Source organism: Ictalurus furcatus, chromosome 17, assembly GCF_023375685.1.
Source record: "Ictalurus furcatus strain D&B chromosome 17, Billie_1.0, whole genome shotgun sequence".
NCBI classification, from domain to species: Eukaryota; Metazoa; Chordata; class Actinopteri; order Siluriformes; family Ictaluridae; genus Ictalurus; species Ictalurus furcatus.
Window position 1 is genome coordinate 13,852,575 of NC_071271.1, and position 17,859 is coordinate 13,870,433.

General features: G+C 39.2%; 1 protein-coding gene across 6 annotated transcripts in view; it reads right to left on the reverse strand.

Moving 5' to 3' along the window:
* Positions 1-17,859, reverse strand: part of nf1a (neurofibromin 1a) — a 71,654-nt gene that overhangs the window by 35,182 nt on the left and 18,613 nt on the right. For 5 of the 6 annotated variants that reach the window (XR_008388201.1, XR_008388200.1, XM_053646386.1 and 2 more), the window contains exons 26-35: positions 17,484-17,695; positions 17,239-17,400; positions 15,136-15,239; positions 14,850-14,985; positions 13,472-13,534; positions 9,958-10,116; positions 9,771-9,868; positions 9,003-9,149; positions 8,214-8,360; positions 7,261-7,371 (exon numbers count right to left, since the gene is read on the reverse strand). Coding sequence is in view for 4 of the 6 variants with exons in the window: in XM_053646386.1 (XP_053502361.1) it covers positions 7,261-7,371; positions 8,214-8,360; positions 9,003-9,149; positions 9,771-9,868; positions 9,958-10,116; positions 13,472-13,534; positions 14,850-14,985; positions 15,136-15,239; positions 17,239-17,400; positions 17,484-17,695 (1,339 nt within the window). In the remaining 2 variants the exon portion in view is untranslated. The remainder of the gene's footprint in view (positions 1-7,260; positions 7,372-8,213; positions 8,361-9,002; positions 9,150-9,770; positions 9,869-9,957; positions 10,117-13,471; positions 13,535-14,849; positions 14,986-15,135; positions 15,240-17,238; positions 17,401-17,483; positions 17,696-17,859) is intronic. The other variant, XM_053646388.1, reaches the window with a different exon arrangement.

A 17,859-nucleotide genomic window follows, 5' to 3' on the forward strand; every position in this document is an offset into this window, starting at 1 on the left:
CAGGAGGGGAGCCTGGTCACAGACATGGATGCGAGAGGAGAACCACCTACTGACTCATTAATGCTTAGTGCAGCTGAGAAGGGGCAAGGGGAGAGGAAGAAATGAGCCTGACGGGGTAATAGAGAGAGAGCGCAGAAGAGTGAGAGACCGAGAAAAAGAGACTAAATGTGGGTGAGGAAGCACTAAACTGCCATGCAGAGTAGCAGAAAAAAATAAAAAGACAGTGACTGAAATTATCCTCTGTTGCTCTAGATAAGAGGAGAGCTAGGAAGAAAAGGCTGGAGTGTGGAAAAGAAAGGAAGAGAAATGACAGAATTGATGGAAAGGATAAGGTAAGACATTTTCAATATTTGATCAATTCACGATTGACTTACACAAAGCAAAAGGCTTTACAATGAATAAGTAAGCTGCTTAAAATATTTCTAGCCTACATACAAATATAGTCCTGCACTTTTACGCTTGGATTTAAAATAATCTTTCAGCAAAACCGAAAAAAAAATCCCAGCACATCATATATCACAACACAGATTCTGGCTGATCATTATCATGCAGAGAAGATAAGAAACTTCCAGAATACCAGACTGGCGTATAGTGTAATCTGGACTGTACATTTTCACGGTCCCTAGATGGCAGCTAACAAGAAAAAGGACAGGACGGAGATGCTGGTAACCAGGCTAAATGCTAACCGCTCACTGCAGCAGAAACATCAGCAAGGGAGAGTAGCTTCTGGCAGGGACTCAAACTCCAGCCACAGCTCGAGCAGAAGAGAGCACTGAGGTGCTCTGTTCACTTACCTCTCACTCTGCCAAACAGCAGATACAGCCAACGCAAACAGCCTAACGGGCCCTTATAGGAATATCCTTGATATTTTACTAGCTGTGCTCTATATTAATATGAGGCTAGCTTTGCTCGATATTCAAGGATAAGCATTTTATATAGCTCATCCATACTGAAACAGACATCAAGCTACTGAGTCAATCAAGAGCCATACTGAGACACCATTAGTTTCTCATGGTGACATAAGCAATACAATATTTGCACATCATCATGATTAAACATGTGCAGCTGGAATTAACAAGGAGCGAGCCAGTTCAAATGAGTCTCACCAAGTTTTTGGATGAATTTATGTCTAAATAACCAAGAGACATTATCCATTTTCTCTACAGAGGAGCACAAGTATGTCACATGTAAAGGGGGGAATTCTGCCCCCTCTAACCTAGGACAGGTTTTACAGGTGGCATAACTTTAATACAAGGCAGAAAGCTGGACACGGTGTTGAACCAGACGACACCGCTCGTCAGCTCATGCGTACCCATAAGACCATTAGAGGGGGGAGTAATCAAAAGAGGACCGAACGGATAATAAACAGTTAATGTGCACCGCACTCTACTCCAGTGTTAAGCTACTAAACATTATACACCGAATCATTCGTTACATGAAGTATAACTACAGCTCAGACAGTAACTAACCGGTAAGCCAAGAAGGCCATACAACCAGATACATAATTTGTTTCCAATTTCTCACCGACCTCAAGCATACAAAGCTGGTAAATAACTAATCTGCAATATACCATATGCAAAAAACATAAATCAGTAGTCCTATAATTCCATCTATGATTTCTGATGTGTTATTATTGAATCATCTTATATTGTAGGACAGCGCACACAATGTCTGCATCTATGCTGGCTTGCCTGCTGCTCCTGATGCTATGTGGAGTGTCTGTGCTGGCTATCTGTCCCCCGATGTGTTCCTGTGGCAGGGGACATCGAGTGGTGGACTGCTCTGCCCGAGGTCTCGTACTGCTACCGAACAGCTTGCAGCACAACATTCATTTCCTCAACTTGTCCCACAACCGGCTACAAGACCTAGATGGAGCTCTCGGCCGCTTTGCCCACCTAAGAACTCTGGATATCTCCCACAACCATCTCAGCCACCTTCCGGCTGGCCTGCCACGGGCACTGTGGGATATCCATGCGTCAGCTAACCTCATTCGCCACCTCGAGAAAAACGACACTGCTTACCACTGGAACCTGCAGTTCTTAGACTTATCAAACAACCTGTTAGAGCGTGTGGTCTTCATTAACAACACGCTACCCAGTCTGCGAGCACTCAACCTAAGCCACAACAAGTTCTGGACTGTGCCAACCAACATGCCCCACAATCTGGAGATGGTGGACCTCTCCCACAACTTTCTGCTACAGATACTGCCTGGCTCACTGGACCGCCTTCCCAGGCTGTCCCGATTCTACCTGCATGCTAATCGCTTTGCTTCAGTGAGTGAGGGTGTGTTCAATCGACTGGAAGCTTTGCAACTCCTTACACTTGGGGATAACCCCTGGGCCTGTGAGGCTGAGGAAAACATCACAAATCTCCTAAACTGGGTGCAGCAGACCTCAGCAAAGGTGCTGGGCTGCCCTTGCTACATCAGGCCTAATTGTGGCGAAGCCCACCTGTCCACCACCAGAACCCGGCACTCGCCTTCATACACCGAACCTCCGTTGGGTGCCGACACTCGTGATCAACCACATTTGCATGCTGTTACTTCTGGATATCTGTCCAAATCAGCACTGCTCAACTTCCCATACAACTGGAGTATTGAGAACTCCTCTGGGGCATCTGAGCAGGCACTGATCAAGGGTGTGGGACTACTCACGTCCACCCCGTACAGTCTCTCAACCCAGACAAGCACAACAATCCGCACACAGAGCACCAAAAAGGCATTGCCTGGCAGAGCTCGCAGCACAAGCACCCAAATCCACCCTGGCAAAACTCATACTGTCGCATTAAACCTTTTGGGCACAGCAATCATTCTCCGTACCTTCTGATTTTGCATCAAGCTGGAATAATTCCAGACCAAGAATTTGCAATTGGTCTGGATTTAAAACAAAACCACACCTTTATGGATGTACAAGGAAGGTCAAAAGAAGGTTCTTGTGTTCTTGGCTTTTACCTACACAGTTTGACTGTTCCTGACTCTATAGGTATTCTCCACAGTATATGTGTGTTGGTCTGGGGAAAACCCTTTGCTGCTGTGGATGAATTCTGGGAAACAGTTTAAGATGATGGAAAAAAATTTTTTGACCAAAACAGGGGTTTCTGCTTTACAAACATACTTCGACACCCAAATTGAAGAAACCATAAATATATTGTTGGGTAAGGAGACAATTTAACAAATGCAGTGGTAAAATCAGTCAGTCTGCTTAAAAAAAAAAAAGAGGGGTCTAAAGGCTTGCTAGCTAAGTGCGATTTCCTCACATAGTGAATGTCAGACTTTGATCAAGTTGCTGGATAGCTATGTGCTGTAACAAGGTGGAATTGCAAATAGATACCGACTTTCAAATTGGTTAGTGCTAAATGTCAAAAGGGAGAAAATTATACTAAAGATTCCTTTCTCTGCAGTGGGAAAGGAATCTTTAATGCAATTTTCTCCCTTATGACATTTGAGTGTAACCAGACTTCAAAATGTGGTTGAGATGCATATAAAAGAAAACCAGTTCAGGAAAGGCTGTAGTTCTCAGAAGTACTGCCATTGAAAATGTCAAAATGTCACCAGGTGAAGGGGTTTACCCTAGCCACGACACACATACACGGTCTGCTTCAAACAAATTGGCCACTATTGTCTATGCAGTATGTCTGTCATGTATAGTTATCTTGACAAACTAATATAAACGCATACAAATGACTTAAAACAATAGCGTGGAAAAATAATCTCTCCTGTATTATGCTTGACCATAGGAACAGTATAACATTCAAACATTTGGAATGCAGTCTACTGTGATTTTTCATATAGGATAACACTTTCAAGGTTATACATGACATGCCAGGAATCCACACACTGCAGTAACCTAGATGTAAGATACCCTTAAATATTAATAATTGCGTCATACTAAGACCAAGGTAGCAAGAAACAACTTAACTAAAACAGGAAATAAAGTCTATCATGGAAACAAAAATCAGTAAAAAGATGATCGTATAAATGATTGCTGCATGTGCTCTGCTTGCTCCATCTCTAAACAGATGTGATTGATAACACTCAGTAGTCTTAAAAACCCAGTGCCTAGATATCTAGTGTTGTCCAGCCATTTTCCCTTGGTGCTTCTACTAAATGAAGGCACTTCAGTGAGCACTGTCCAAACACCCCACAGTATCATAAAGATCGCACAGGCATTTAGCACTAGGTAATGATGCTGTAAGAGCAGAGCAACGAGGCGAGGCTGACGAGGCACCGATCTTCCCCTGACAAAAAAAAATGTTCAGCTATACTCAAGCTTTATATTTAAAAAAAAATATCCTAAAAGAATCTTAACAATTGTTTTCATTAAAACATTATTTTATAGTAGCAAGTACAAAATGGGTTTCTACAAAGTATGAATAGGTATTAGTAATATAGTTAACACCTTTTCATACTTTACTAGGATTAACAGCTATCCGCTTATTATTTATACACGTATAACACGTTATAACGGTCAAAAAATATGTGCTTCTTCATAAAATATGAAGATCATTTTAATAAATGTAATCACACAATTTCATGCATCCACAAAAAGTATGGGTATTGCAAGCATGATCAATTCAGTAAGTCTATGATTAATGAGCAACAAACCCTGTGCTTAATGGATGGTATTTAGTTTGAAATGGCTTTTAGATGGCTATTTGGATAAAAAAAAACAGTGTGTACATACTGCAGTGATGACCCGTTATCACTGCTGCACAACAAACTTGAGAAACTATCTGAGTGCACACTCCTGCTGGTCTGTGTACATCTTGGAAAGACATTTACTGTACACTTTTGCCAGCAATTACAGAATCAAGGTTTAAGATTAAAGAAAATATATTCTATGGAAGAAATTAATTATTCCCATACGTTATATATTAAAAGTACGGTACCAAATCTAATAGTAGATTATCCATATCTTTAAAATCTCAAAAAAGATGAGAGGAAGTCTGTCATCAACTACAAAGTTTGAGCTCACAGGATATATGCAACTAGGTTGACTGCACAAGCAAGTGGGCAGAGACCAAAAATATAGAAGCGTGAATATCCGAATGTATTTAGCACTGTTTTCCCCCTTGCTGGCATGTTTAATAAAGGCTACATTACAGCTTGCAAAATGCCAGTAACCTAAACTGACCCAAGCACAAAGCTCAAAATGTTGCTATAAACTCCTGCCAATGATTCCAACATGTTAGTGAAATACAACATAATTTACAATCAAACATGCAGCGATTGGAATTCTCTACTAAATGGTACGCATAGTCTGTGTGCTATGTGTGCGCAATCTAAGATTAACCTTAACACAAGTGTTACTACTGTTCTAGAAATTGTACAGGCCATAATCGGTCACAAACAACCACAGAGTTGGAGTTATGATGCACAGGGTATCTGCAGGTTTCAGCACTTCAAATTTAATACTTTTTAATATTAAAGACATTTACAAGACATTTCAAGACCTGCATGTCACTTCAATCATGCTACAGGATACATCAGGTATAATGAATTGTGTTCATGCATATACACACATTTCTGGGTTTAAATTAATTATAGCAGGGTAAACTTCTATAGAGGTATATGGGAGACTGTAGCAAATATCCTTTAAGTATTACCATTTGCTCCAATAGTGAAAGAAAAAAAAAATCCAGTATTTCCTTCCCATTACTTTCCAAGAGAGGGGAAAATAAATAAATAAATAAATAAATAAATAAATAAATAAATAAATAAATAAATAAATAAAGATCGAGAGAGAGAGAGAGAGAGAGAGGGAGAGAGAGAGAGAGAGGGGTGGATTACAGCAATCAGAACAGAAAAAGATGTCAAATGTACCATCACTCCCTCAGCAGCTGTATTAGAAACCCCCTCGCAGCAGTGCTTGAGTTTTATTGTAATTTAATGCCAGAGTAATGTAACAAGTAGTGTTATAAATGTAAAAAAGAAAAAAAAAGAAATTGTAAAAAAAAAAAAAAAAAAAAAAAAAAGAAAATATACATGTTAAAAAAGCTTTGCTATTTTGTAATATTACTATTGCACTGAATAATACTTATTATTTTTTTAATTTGGGGTACAAATAGTAATATAACAATAGTAATACATGTCTGCCTTATTTCACTTTTATACATTACACCTTGTGGCTTTTTTTTTTTTTTTTTGCAGAAAACCACAGGAAGACCTCCTTTTAGTTGGTAACATTTTTTTTTTAGATTCACTTCTCATTACCATTAAGGTGAAACACTATAAACCTCTTCCCACAAAAATGTTTGAGATTACACAAACATAAAACCAAAGTGAATCTGGTGTGTGTTGTGTCTAAATGCAGGTTATAAGTGACTCAAACTCATAGCACAGACAGAGATGAAGTTGGTGTGGAATGGTAGTTACTGTGGCAGAGCCATTCTAAAACACTGATGAGCCGCACACACACTGAAATAGTAAACCCGTGTGACCTTGTTGCACTCAAACAGCAACGAGGGAAAATAACATCTAAATTTTATTTATGGTGTCGGTTCGGTTGCATTATTAAGACCTTTGAAACGTGAATTTAAGACATTTTAACACTAATTAAGGCCTTATTTTAACATTAAGGAATTTAAGTCATTTTAAGACTTTAAGGACCAGCGGACACCCTGGATGCAAATAAGTCATTTATCTGGATGCTTCCATTCATTAGTAGAAATATTTTGTGATTTAATAACAGCTTTTAAAATCTTTAAAGCATTGGATATATAAATCATTTACATGACATTTGAACTCACGACCATCCGATCAGAAATCCAACATCTTAACCACTGAGCTACCACTCCCCCAAATCAGGGCAAACAAACAAACGCCTTGTTTAATTGTTCAAGCTTTGTGTTTGTAGAAGCCGATATATTACAGGCCATCTGCCATCATGCACATTTAGACAAAACACTGAATTAACAAAGTCAACAAGCTTTATATATATATATATATATATATATATATATATATATATATATATATATATATATATATATATATATATATATGGCTATTATCACAAGTTTGGTTGAGCTATTAAGCACAATGCTTAACAGCCAAGGCTAGTTTTCCGGCTAGTCAGGGTTTTAATGGCAGAGAGCAAGTTTGTTCACATTGCGTATTATACATATTTTCAAACTATTATTAGGTGTAGAAATAAAAGTACAACTCAAACAGCCACACCATCAAGTAGTCAGATGAATAAAAGTGGTTCGCAGACGCTTATTATAGATGAATTTACAGCGTAACAAGCCTAAAAATCTTACCTTCGAGCAATGTAATAGAAGACAGGGTTGCCATTCTTAGATGTTCCTGCCTGGTAAAAGATATTAAGTGTCTTCAGGGCTTTGAATTCTTCTTTTTCATGGACCTGGTGCCTGCGAATAACGAGCAAGTTTTTATGACCACACTTTCACTGGACAGTTGGATTTAATGACCAGGTTTCTATCCAACAAATATCAAACAACATTAGAACGACAAAATACAGTAACATAGTTAATGAGCTACCTTAAATTTATCCCATTTTCCAAGTACTATAGACACTATCCCATTTAAGAGAAATAAAAGCACCTTCACATCAGTCTCTGTGATAAAAATTTGGGGGGGGGAATTAATGTTGCTACAATAGCAACACTTGCAACAGATGCTACAATTAAAGAAATGACAATGTATATAAACACTGAATATGACTTTGCATTAAAGAAATTTAAACAAATTTCATCTTAAATCATAAACTTGACTTAGCTAATTTTCTTTAATATTCAAGGGGAAAATGTGCAAGCAGAAAGTCTCACGTCTAGAGTTGGTACAAGACCTTCACAAGTGAACCTTAACATATGCGGCGAGTCTTAAATTCCTTAGTATTCTTAGGCTGCTTTCACATCAGGTGTTCCATACAGAAGAAACCACAACACCTCTCGCACTCGTGAAAAAAGGCATCTCACATGACACTCACCCTACAACTAACACAATCACCACTTCTGCCTTCCGATTATACCAGCTAAGCACCTAGTGTATTCATCTATTTATCTTCATTAACAACAAAGATATTTGACGTATGGTCAGGTGATTAAAAAAAAAAAAAAACCACACACACAACGTAACATTTCTGGAAAGTTTTATACCATGTACAAGTTTTGTACTGTGTGCTGGATGTTGGGGGGTGGGGGGACGGGCTAGTGTGAAAGCAGAGGTGGCCACAGAGCGAGCAGAGAATTACCTGGTCATGAACTCCTCGAACTTGGAACTGGTGAGGTTGAGACTGGACCAGTGAGTGTCTGCCACAGGTTTGTGTTCAGGGGGACCAAGATACGCCAGGAGTGTAGCCATCTTATCAAAGGGTCTTCTACCAACAGCCTTGTGGTCCCTTGCCAAACACAAATCAATTCTCAGATTGAATTTATCCTTATGGTGAATACAAGTAAATAATCATCATCATCATTCTGAGAGATAACGTCAACACTGAACACAAGCAATTAAATGGTATACTTGCAAACAACTACAATGATGGACAGTTTTTTCATATTTCTTAATTCTACAGGATATTGCTACAAAACACAAAATACTAGTATGTCTGTGTACACTTCTGCCTTGATTAGGGCAAATGTATAACAAAGGTTTGTTTACAGAAAAGCAGAAATGCAAGCAGGCTGTACTGTGTAAAAGGCATAGTCATTTAAGGGAAGAGGAATAGAGACAATAAAAAACTAGACAAACATTTGAGGCCAAGAGACTTGAGGGAAACCAAATAACCTTAAATGCAGTCAGTCAGTCTGTACATATTCTACGCATATTCAAAAGCTCATGAACAAAAGAAAATTTCAAGAAAACATCAGAATATTTAGGCCTAAATCTAATTAATTACACGTATGTAATGATTTTGGTTGATTTGGCACATTGACTACATGTGATGCATGGAAAATGTCATTCTTTCCTCAACCATCCTTTCAAACCTGCTTTAATCCACAGGTTAACTCTTAATTTTTTCCTGTCCAGTGTGTTAACATACCTGTTGCTGGATAAATACTGCCCAATCCTCTCCTGGTTGTTCCAGAGCAGACGGTGCAGGGCAAGCACATTACCATCACTGATGAAGGACAGGCTATGATTGACTGAATCACTAGGAGGGGAGTCAGATGCTATATCTAAGAAAAATCTACAAAAGTAAGGAATAAGAAACTACAGGTTATGAACAATATGCTGAATTCACTCAACACTCCATTTGAAGACCATGTTGAAGACAATAACAACTGTATGTTTATATATATATATATATATATATATATATATATATATATATATATATATATATATATATATATATATATATATATATAGGCTGTTCCATAAAATTGTCACACAGACAGAAAAGTATGAATATACTTTTATTCTCATCAAAAATTAATATTTAAAATGGAAAATTCCCAAAGCCTACACACACCCCAACGTCCTCCCCTGGTAAACTCGTACTGCACTTGCATATTAGCCTGTATCTGCATGTTAGTACATGGTATTTTGTGAGGATCACACGTTCAGTATTAAATCAGACTTGCCAAAACTGATTTATGTCCCCACCATTTCTTCAATGACTGCAGCAAAATCACTGGAATGATCATTTTCCATTCTTTCACCAGTTCTCACATATGAATTAAATGTGTTTTTATAAAAAGAGTACACTTTATAGATTCTATAGTGACTTCAATAATAAAGGTATTGGCAGTAGAACAGTGACTGTGCCATCTTTTAATGTGCTAGACAAAATTCCCCACACACATACCTCCTTGCTGCCTCAAAGTTGTTTTTCACAAAATCATTAAATGGCCTCATATACTCTTCCTTGGTAAAGAGAACATGATTGGCGATACTCTGGAGAATCTGTGAGAAAAGAGAAATAACAGTCATAAGTAAGCATTTTGATAAGGCATGACAACACTGCAACACGTACACCTGGCTAAACGCCTTACCTTAGACATGAGTTTGAGGCCCCGCTCAATCCGAGGAGGAGGCTTCTTATCCAAGATGCCTGCCTCGTACGGAGAAACTATGGCAGGGTTGATGAAGCGCAGGAACATGGCACTGCCAACAGCACCAATGCTGTTCTGTGGAAAACGCTGGCTCACCACCTGCATGGACACACAGTGAATGGAGGATGAGGAAGGAAAGAGAAAGAAGGGGAAATGTTTAGGTAAGGAAAATGTAATAACATCAGAGAGGAAGACAGGATGACAGAAATGCTCAAAAAAAATACCTCAAGATCTATGAAAACTAAACCCCTTTATAAACCCGCAAGTGACTCCATTAGTAATAAGCCCTAAAACGTTTGGGATTGGAAGACCAATAAAACAATGAAGAAAACCACAGTTAGATGGCCAGACAGACATTACACCATATAGACAGTAGGCAATGTTTGGCTGCACATGGGAAAAATAAAGGCTGTGAATGAAAGATATGGAATGAATCAAAACTCAAGTTAAACACTGCTCAGTGAATCTGAAGCGAAAAGCAAATAATAAAATGTACTCGATTTAACCCAATCACCTTTCAAACTGCACAACATGCAACTTAATGTAGTCAACCTTAATGGACCAAGCCCTTCTGAATGATCAAACAAGACATTACACAAGACATTAAAAAACACAAATTATTAAAAATGAACTCGACATGTCTTGGTATTAAATGAAATAAAAAATGTCGATATCAAGACTAACTGACTAACTAAAATACCACATGCCCCTCAGGACTAATTAGTGCACTGTGATTCTTTTTCCACACACAAAATATACGCCCTGCAATTTCTTTCCCCCCCATTTCCCCCCAATTTGGACACTTGCCAATCCCCCACAAACCAGCTCTCCCCATCATACAACAGCTACCAATGAGGTGGAGCCATCACATGCTTCCGAGACACATGAAGCCAGCCAACCGCATCTTTTTGAACTGCTGCTCATGCTACGTCACAGGGCAACGTAATACACTTGGAGAAAAGCGCTATCTGCCCTCTTCTGCATATGATTTCATGGAAGCCTATGATTGGCCAGTGTCACTGTGACTGATAAAGGAAAGAGAGTATGGCCAATTTTTTTTTTGCTCCCTTGGCTCCTGGGCATGGATGGCTGTGGCATCATTGGGATTCAAACTCTTGAGCTCCCAACTATACTGCAAATATTTTTCTTTTTTTATCGACTACCACACTGTCTCTAAAATATTTAGGCCTATACACTGGCATAATTAAAAAGCCACCGTTTGTAACGGAGTAAATTAGATTTATTCAACAAGTTTGTAGAAGCATAAAGCTTCTTAAATTAAAACACTGCTAACATACACTTTAAATGTATATGTGAAAAATATTTGTGCACAACAGTTTTATGACTTTCAGATCTATGAGGTATGGTATATCAGATTTAAGTGTTTTAAATATACAGATGAAATAACATACATTGAAATAACTTTGACTAATAAGATATGATTCAATATATTCCAAGAGAAATTATACACTCAAATTAAAAACTTTTAAATTAGGATGTGTGGTGGTGAATTAAGAAAGGCTATTAATCAACCACTGAGAACAAATACAAGGATGAGATAGTGTGAAACATGCATGCAAACAGTTTTTTTTTTCCATTTGACCAGATGTGTAGCCACAATGTCTTGAAAATATCTAAATAACATAACACACACTACATACACACACACACACACACACACACACACATACATACATAAAAAATAAAAAAATTAAAAAATAAAAAAAACCACACACAATATCGTCTTCTTTATTAAGAACACCTGTACAGTTATGTAATCAGCCCATCGTGTGGCGGCAGTGCAATGTAATCATTCAGATACAACCTTTAGTTAATGTTTACATCAAGCATTACACTAAAGAAAAAAAGTATGCTCTCTGTGCCTTTGATTGTGCCAGGAAGTCTATAGTAACTCAAATAACCACTCTTTACAACAGTCATGAGACATCAAAACAGCTTCGCAGAATGCACAACACATCAACCTTGAAATGGATAGGCTATGACAGCAGAAGAAAACACCAGGCTCCACCCCTTTCAACCAAGAACAGGAATCTGAGGCTATCATGGGCACAGATACACTGAAACTGGTCAGTTGAAGACTGGAAAAAAAGACCATGGCTGTAACCAAATATCCCAACTACCCTACTACACAGAAGGCGAAGAACATTACGCCAAAGGAGTAGTACATCCGAATTCTAAGTATTCATAAAACAGTTGGCTAGAAATACCCAGATGACCTACTGCTTCCACTGAGATTCTGCAATATGGAACCAATGGACACTGCACTGCACTAGGAAGAGCTGTCAGAATCAAAAAATGCTGGAAGGCAGCGTGTCAGCTTTGTTTATGTTGTAGGTCACATGACAATGCAAACATAGCAGATATAGTACATCTGGATTGTATTCATGCTGAACACTTATACTGATCAGTATGTACTGCATCAACGGCCTAGCGGTAGGTACTGAATCGAATGCAGTAGGTACGTCACAGTACCGTACACAATTTTCAACGCAGCCCAGGTGATTTTTTTCTCTCTCTAATCTTCAACTGTCCAGTTTCAGTGAGCCTGGACAGCTCTTGACCTATATCTGCATGATTTTTTTTGCATTGCACTGTTGCCACATGATTGGACGATTAAATAGCTGTATGAATGTGCAAGTGTTCCTAATAAAGTGGACAATGTGTACACACACAGCATATTTACCACATCAATATGGCTCATGCAGTTGTGTACAACTAATGAAACTGCTGATCCAAACCCAGTTTACAAACACAGAAACACATGCTTTATTTTAATTGCACACCAAGTATAAGGTCATTAACCAGCTTCTTTGAAAGTGGGGCCTATTTTTAACAGACAAAAGTTTAAAGCCAGATTAAAATCAGAGTACACAGTCTCAGAGTGGTATTCAGATTTACAATTCTAAACAGTTTATAACTAAGCAGTTATTCAGTGTATAATGTCAGCTAAACTTCATTCTCTTATGAGCTGATCTTCCACAGCAGGGAATTATATTGAGGTCAAGAAAATAAAAAAAATAAATGAATAAATTTTGTGCAATCTGGTTTAATCCTTTTTTTTTCCCTCCTGGTGTGCAAGGATCTCCATGGGAGAGGTAGTAGTTCCTATGTTATGGAGAATAACCAGTCAAGGGTCAATTTCATCTGTATACAGACAAATGGAAGAGCTTGACCAATCCCAGCAGCCCACCACACAGCCAGCCCTCTCACTGTCCCAAACCAGATCTGAAGGGCTCAGGATACTGGTGATCCAAACAGCTATGTTGTTTCAACCATGACTTTGGAGTTAGTAAGAGGTTAGTAGGGCCATGTTGCTTATGAACATGTTTTGAGGCAAAAAAGCCAAAAAAAGAAACAAAATAAATAGCTGATTTCCAGAATGAATAAAAAAAATGGTGGCTAGAAAAAAAAAATAAAGTGCTGGGAGACTTACGGATTTTTTGTTTTCCTTTTTTTCTTTAACAGTGGCTTTATTCAGTAGGGAGTGGCAAGTAGCCTACAGGGCAGAGATGGGCACAGAAGTCACAGCAGCGGCTACACAACATCGAGCACAGCGCACACAGCCATAATGCAAACACATACAGGAGAGATCTCCATCTGAGCTTTATGGTTCGGAAATTTGAAGCACAAAGTGAGTTGCAAGGATGCTAAGTTTTACTGTAAGGTTTAATTTAAGGCTTCATTGACTACTTACCATCTACTCAGGCCAAGTTCCTAAGCTATGTTGTAAAAAAATGCTTTTCTATAGTACAACTCTACTAAAACCAAAGCCAGAAATTTAAAACATATACACAAGTTACATAATCTTTAAATACTAAATTAGGAGATAGCACAAGGTGTGGAATTGAGCCTTTTTTTCCTGAGAATGCAAGCTGGTGGTGAATGCAAAGCACAGAGTGGCAGAGGGATGGATGAGTGACTACTGGATGAGAGAAGTAAACAGAAGCGTGTAAACAGAAAGGAAACAGGAAGTAGATGTTGGGGCTTTAGCCAGTCCTTCCTGCTCACAAACCTCTGCTTTCAGGCTTTTCACACACTGCACACTCTATGCAGCACTACAGCTGCTGCCAGATTACTTCCTCTGCAGTCTCAAGCAAACATATGAATATGACTAAATATAAACAGACCGAGGTTGAATGCTTACAGGTTTCTGTGGAAAATGTGCCCATTAATGTACGTTTTTGTGAAATAAAACCGCAGGTCACTTAAGAAATTGAGCATGTAAACTGATCGGGTGCTTTAAGAGACCTGACATGCTGATCAGCACTGCCAAAACTCTATGTGTAGAAGTCCTACCTCACCATAGTACATTTAGATGGAGGAGGTTTACAGTTTATAAAAATCGGCTTTGAATATTATCAATTTACTATTACATCATGTTATGCTATGTATCACGTTATTACACTTTTCACTGAAGAACGTTGTGTAATATATTCATGCATACATGAAAGAATGGGCATTTCCATTCAACACCAACTTAATAAAGTCAGCAATAACTCAGGACGACTTGTGTATGTGCAAACATTCAAAGCGACACCTACCGAATGGCGCAGCACATGCCTGTCCGACAAAATCCAAAGTTAGATCCCAACTACAAAATGTGATGCGGACATAAATAAATCTACACAAGACAATGCTATGTATAAAATGGAGGCAGGAAGTCCGAATGAGTGCTTCAGTTAGAGCAGGTTTTTTTTTTAAGCATGCTCTCCATTTTGAGAGCAGCCAGTAGCAGTGCAATGGGGCAGCAAGTGTGAAGTAGCTCAGCATGAAGTGGCAGGTAGCGTGGGTGAGGACAGAGCAGAACATACCTGGTACAAACAGTGGCATACGCTTCGCAGCTGAGGAGGAAACTCACTGGAGGAGTTAATGATGGCCAGGAAGAAACGGTCTGTGATCTGCAGCAGGTTCCGCTGGTTCTCCTCCAGGTTTTCAGTAGGTTCTAGTCTACAAAAACGGAATGACATGATTTTATTAAATGACTATAAAATGCATGGAAAGAACGTGAAAGCATTTCAGCTTGCTGTGAGAAAAAAAATCAGTCGAGCTACATTGATGAACTGATATTTAGCTATTTAAAAACTAGTGTAGATCTACCTGGTGGGGTCAACCTCAAAGCTGATGTGCTGCCACTCAGGAGATGTGATGACGCCTCGCATCAGAGGCTCAAGCAGCTTCTGCAGATAAGCAGCGCCATACACCTGCATAAATAAAGACAGGTAAGTGCTACTATTAAGCATGTACTTCATGCGGAGTAGAGTATGTGTATTAACTCCTAATACTGAAATTGAACACTTCAGTATTTGTGTGTTAGAATTATCTATGGATTTGTGTATATGTTTTGGTGGTGCAATGTTAAAAAACAAATATAACATTATGAAATAATGGTGTCTTCTATCTTTCTACTGCTACGTCCATCTGTATTTTTCATCTTTTCCTAAGCTTCGTGCATTCTGCCACTGTCAGTACAATTTACAATATATACAATTTTGTAACATTAAAAATACAAAAATGTATTCGTTTGGCAGATGCGGTTATTTAAACTGACTTAAAACTCAATTTCAAAGCCTTGTTGAAGGACTCAGCAGTGCAGCTTACAGTGCTGAAATGTGAACTCTAAACCTATTTAAGGACGTACTAATTCTTAAAATGCACTTGTGTGGACGAGTTGGTGGCTCAGCTGAAATGACTGAATCTGGAAATGAGACTCCTTAGTACAGAAGCTCATGTCCATCAACAGAGCCCTCCTTATAGTTTGATGAGCAGCATTCCTTGGATGGAGGATGATGATGTGTACAGCAGAGTCTGAGATTTTTACAGGCTGATTCAACTCTGTTCAACTCCAGCCTCAGCGGCATTCAAATTCATGGCTGGATAAACTCAAAACTAGCTGCATGGAATACACACTGCTGGTCATGACAATTCACTATGTCACAGTGCAAGGATTTACATTGAATTTAGTGTCAAAGGACAACAAAAAAATAACTGCAGGACTTGGCAGGAGTGTGATTAAAAACACAGAGCCATGAAAATCATACGAAGCTGATAACCTGTTTTTTAGAGCCATATCACCCTGCAGTTCTTGCCTGGTTTCCCACTGAAGCTAAGCAGGGTTGAGCCTGGCCAGTACCAGGATGGGAGACCTCCTGGGGAAAAGTAGGGTTGCTGCTGGAAGTGGTATTAGGGAGGCCAGCAGGAGGTGCTCACCCTCAACCTAATGCCCTAGTATAGTGACGGGGACACTATACTGTAAAACCAGCACCGTCTTTCGGATGAGACGTTAAACCGAGGTGCTGACTCTCGTTTTAATTTGGTCATTAAAAATCCCAGGATACTTATTGTTAAAGAGTAGGGGTATAATCCCAGTGTCTGGCGAAATACCCCCTTTGGCCCTTATTTATCATGGCCCCCTAATAATCTCCATCCCTGAATAGCTGGTGTGTGTTGGGTGTTCCGACGCACTATGGCTGCCATCGCATCATCCAGGTGGATGCTACACACTAGTGGTGGTTGATGAGATCCCCCCCATACTATGTAAAGTGCTTTGAGTGTCTAGAAAAGCGCTATATAAATGTAACTGTAACTAACTAATATTCCACTAAAGCAAAACAAATAAATAAAAAGACTTAGTCTTATACGATGTGCAGTTGAGTGTAGAATTGGCTTCATCTAGTCTGAAAATAATTTCACAATAATAAAAATACATTTACCCTGCTTTCCCCCTCCTTCTTCCTCGCTACTGTTTATTCCATTGTCCTAGTTGCATTAATCCTCAAAATACTCTGCCACTGTTAGATGTTTATATAATCATTCCTTTCTTCTCATTTGAAAATGATCATTTTAAAGTTTATTTCTTTAAACTGCCACTTGCTCTTTTTGTACATATTTTAAATCTGACATCCTATTTCACCCATGAAGTGCAATCTGCTTCATCTCTTGCCAGACTGTTGGCATTGAAGTCCTTGTTCCAAAAGGCAGCCTTGGAGGTGTAAAGCTCACACAGTTAATAGCAGGAACCTCGACCAAGGTGGTAATAAAAAAAAAAAAAAAAAGCACCACCAGGTACCAGGTACTATCCACAGTGGAAAGCCCCCAAAAAGCAAGCAGAGTCGAGTCAAGCCGTACCATGCAGTGGAAAAGTACCTTAAGTGTACTTTGAAGGACATTGCTTTGGAGATCAATTTATTACCGTCAATTTACCTTAAAGCAGAAGGTCATGATCTTGCTAGCCAGACTGTTGCCTCTGAAGAGAGTCTGCATGGAGTCAGCCAGCTCCACCTCTTTAGAGAACATATTCCAAAGCAGCTGGTAGAGTAGGTGCCTGGAGTCGAACAGCGTCACCAACACCCTGGCCAGCTCATCCTGCAGATGACACCAGCAAACTCCCAATATCAATTTCAACCTTGGTGTCCAGTGACCTTCAGGAGTGTATATTGATTACATACCCACTGGGAGCAGGGAACCACATTGGCCAGTGCCATGGCGATGGGAAGCTCCCCCTGGTCCCCCATCATGGTGACAAGCTCCACCAGCCTCTCAAAGCGATCGGCCAGAACAGTCTCGGCCAGAGTGTCAAACTCTGTGCCTTGCTGCAGGATCTTAGTCAGCACCTCCATGAATGTAGCCCTGGTCTGTAAGTCTTTATGGTAGCCCAGTCCTGCAGATAGACAGAAATGAGTCTCTGCTACATAACCAGCGTTCACTAGAGGAGAACACAGTGCTGCATCCAGGTTAATGCTATATTTTACAATCTCATTACATCAGTACATCCGATTGCTAGTCTCTACCATTTGACAAATCAGGACAGGACGTTGTGAGAAA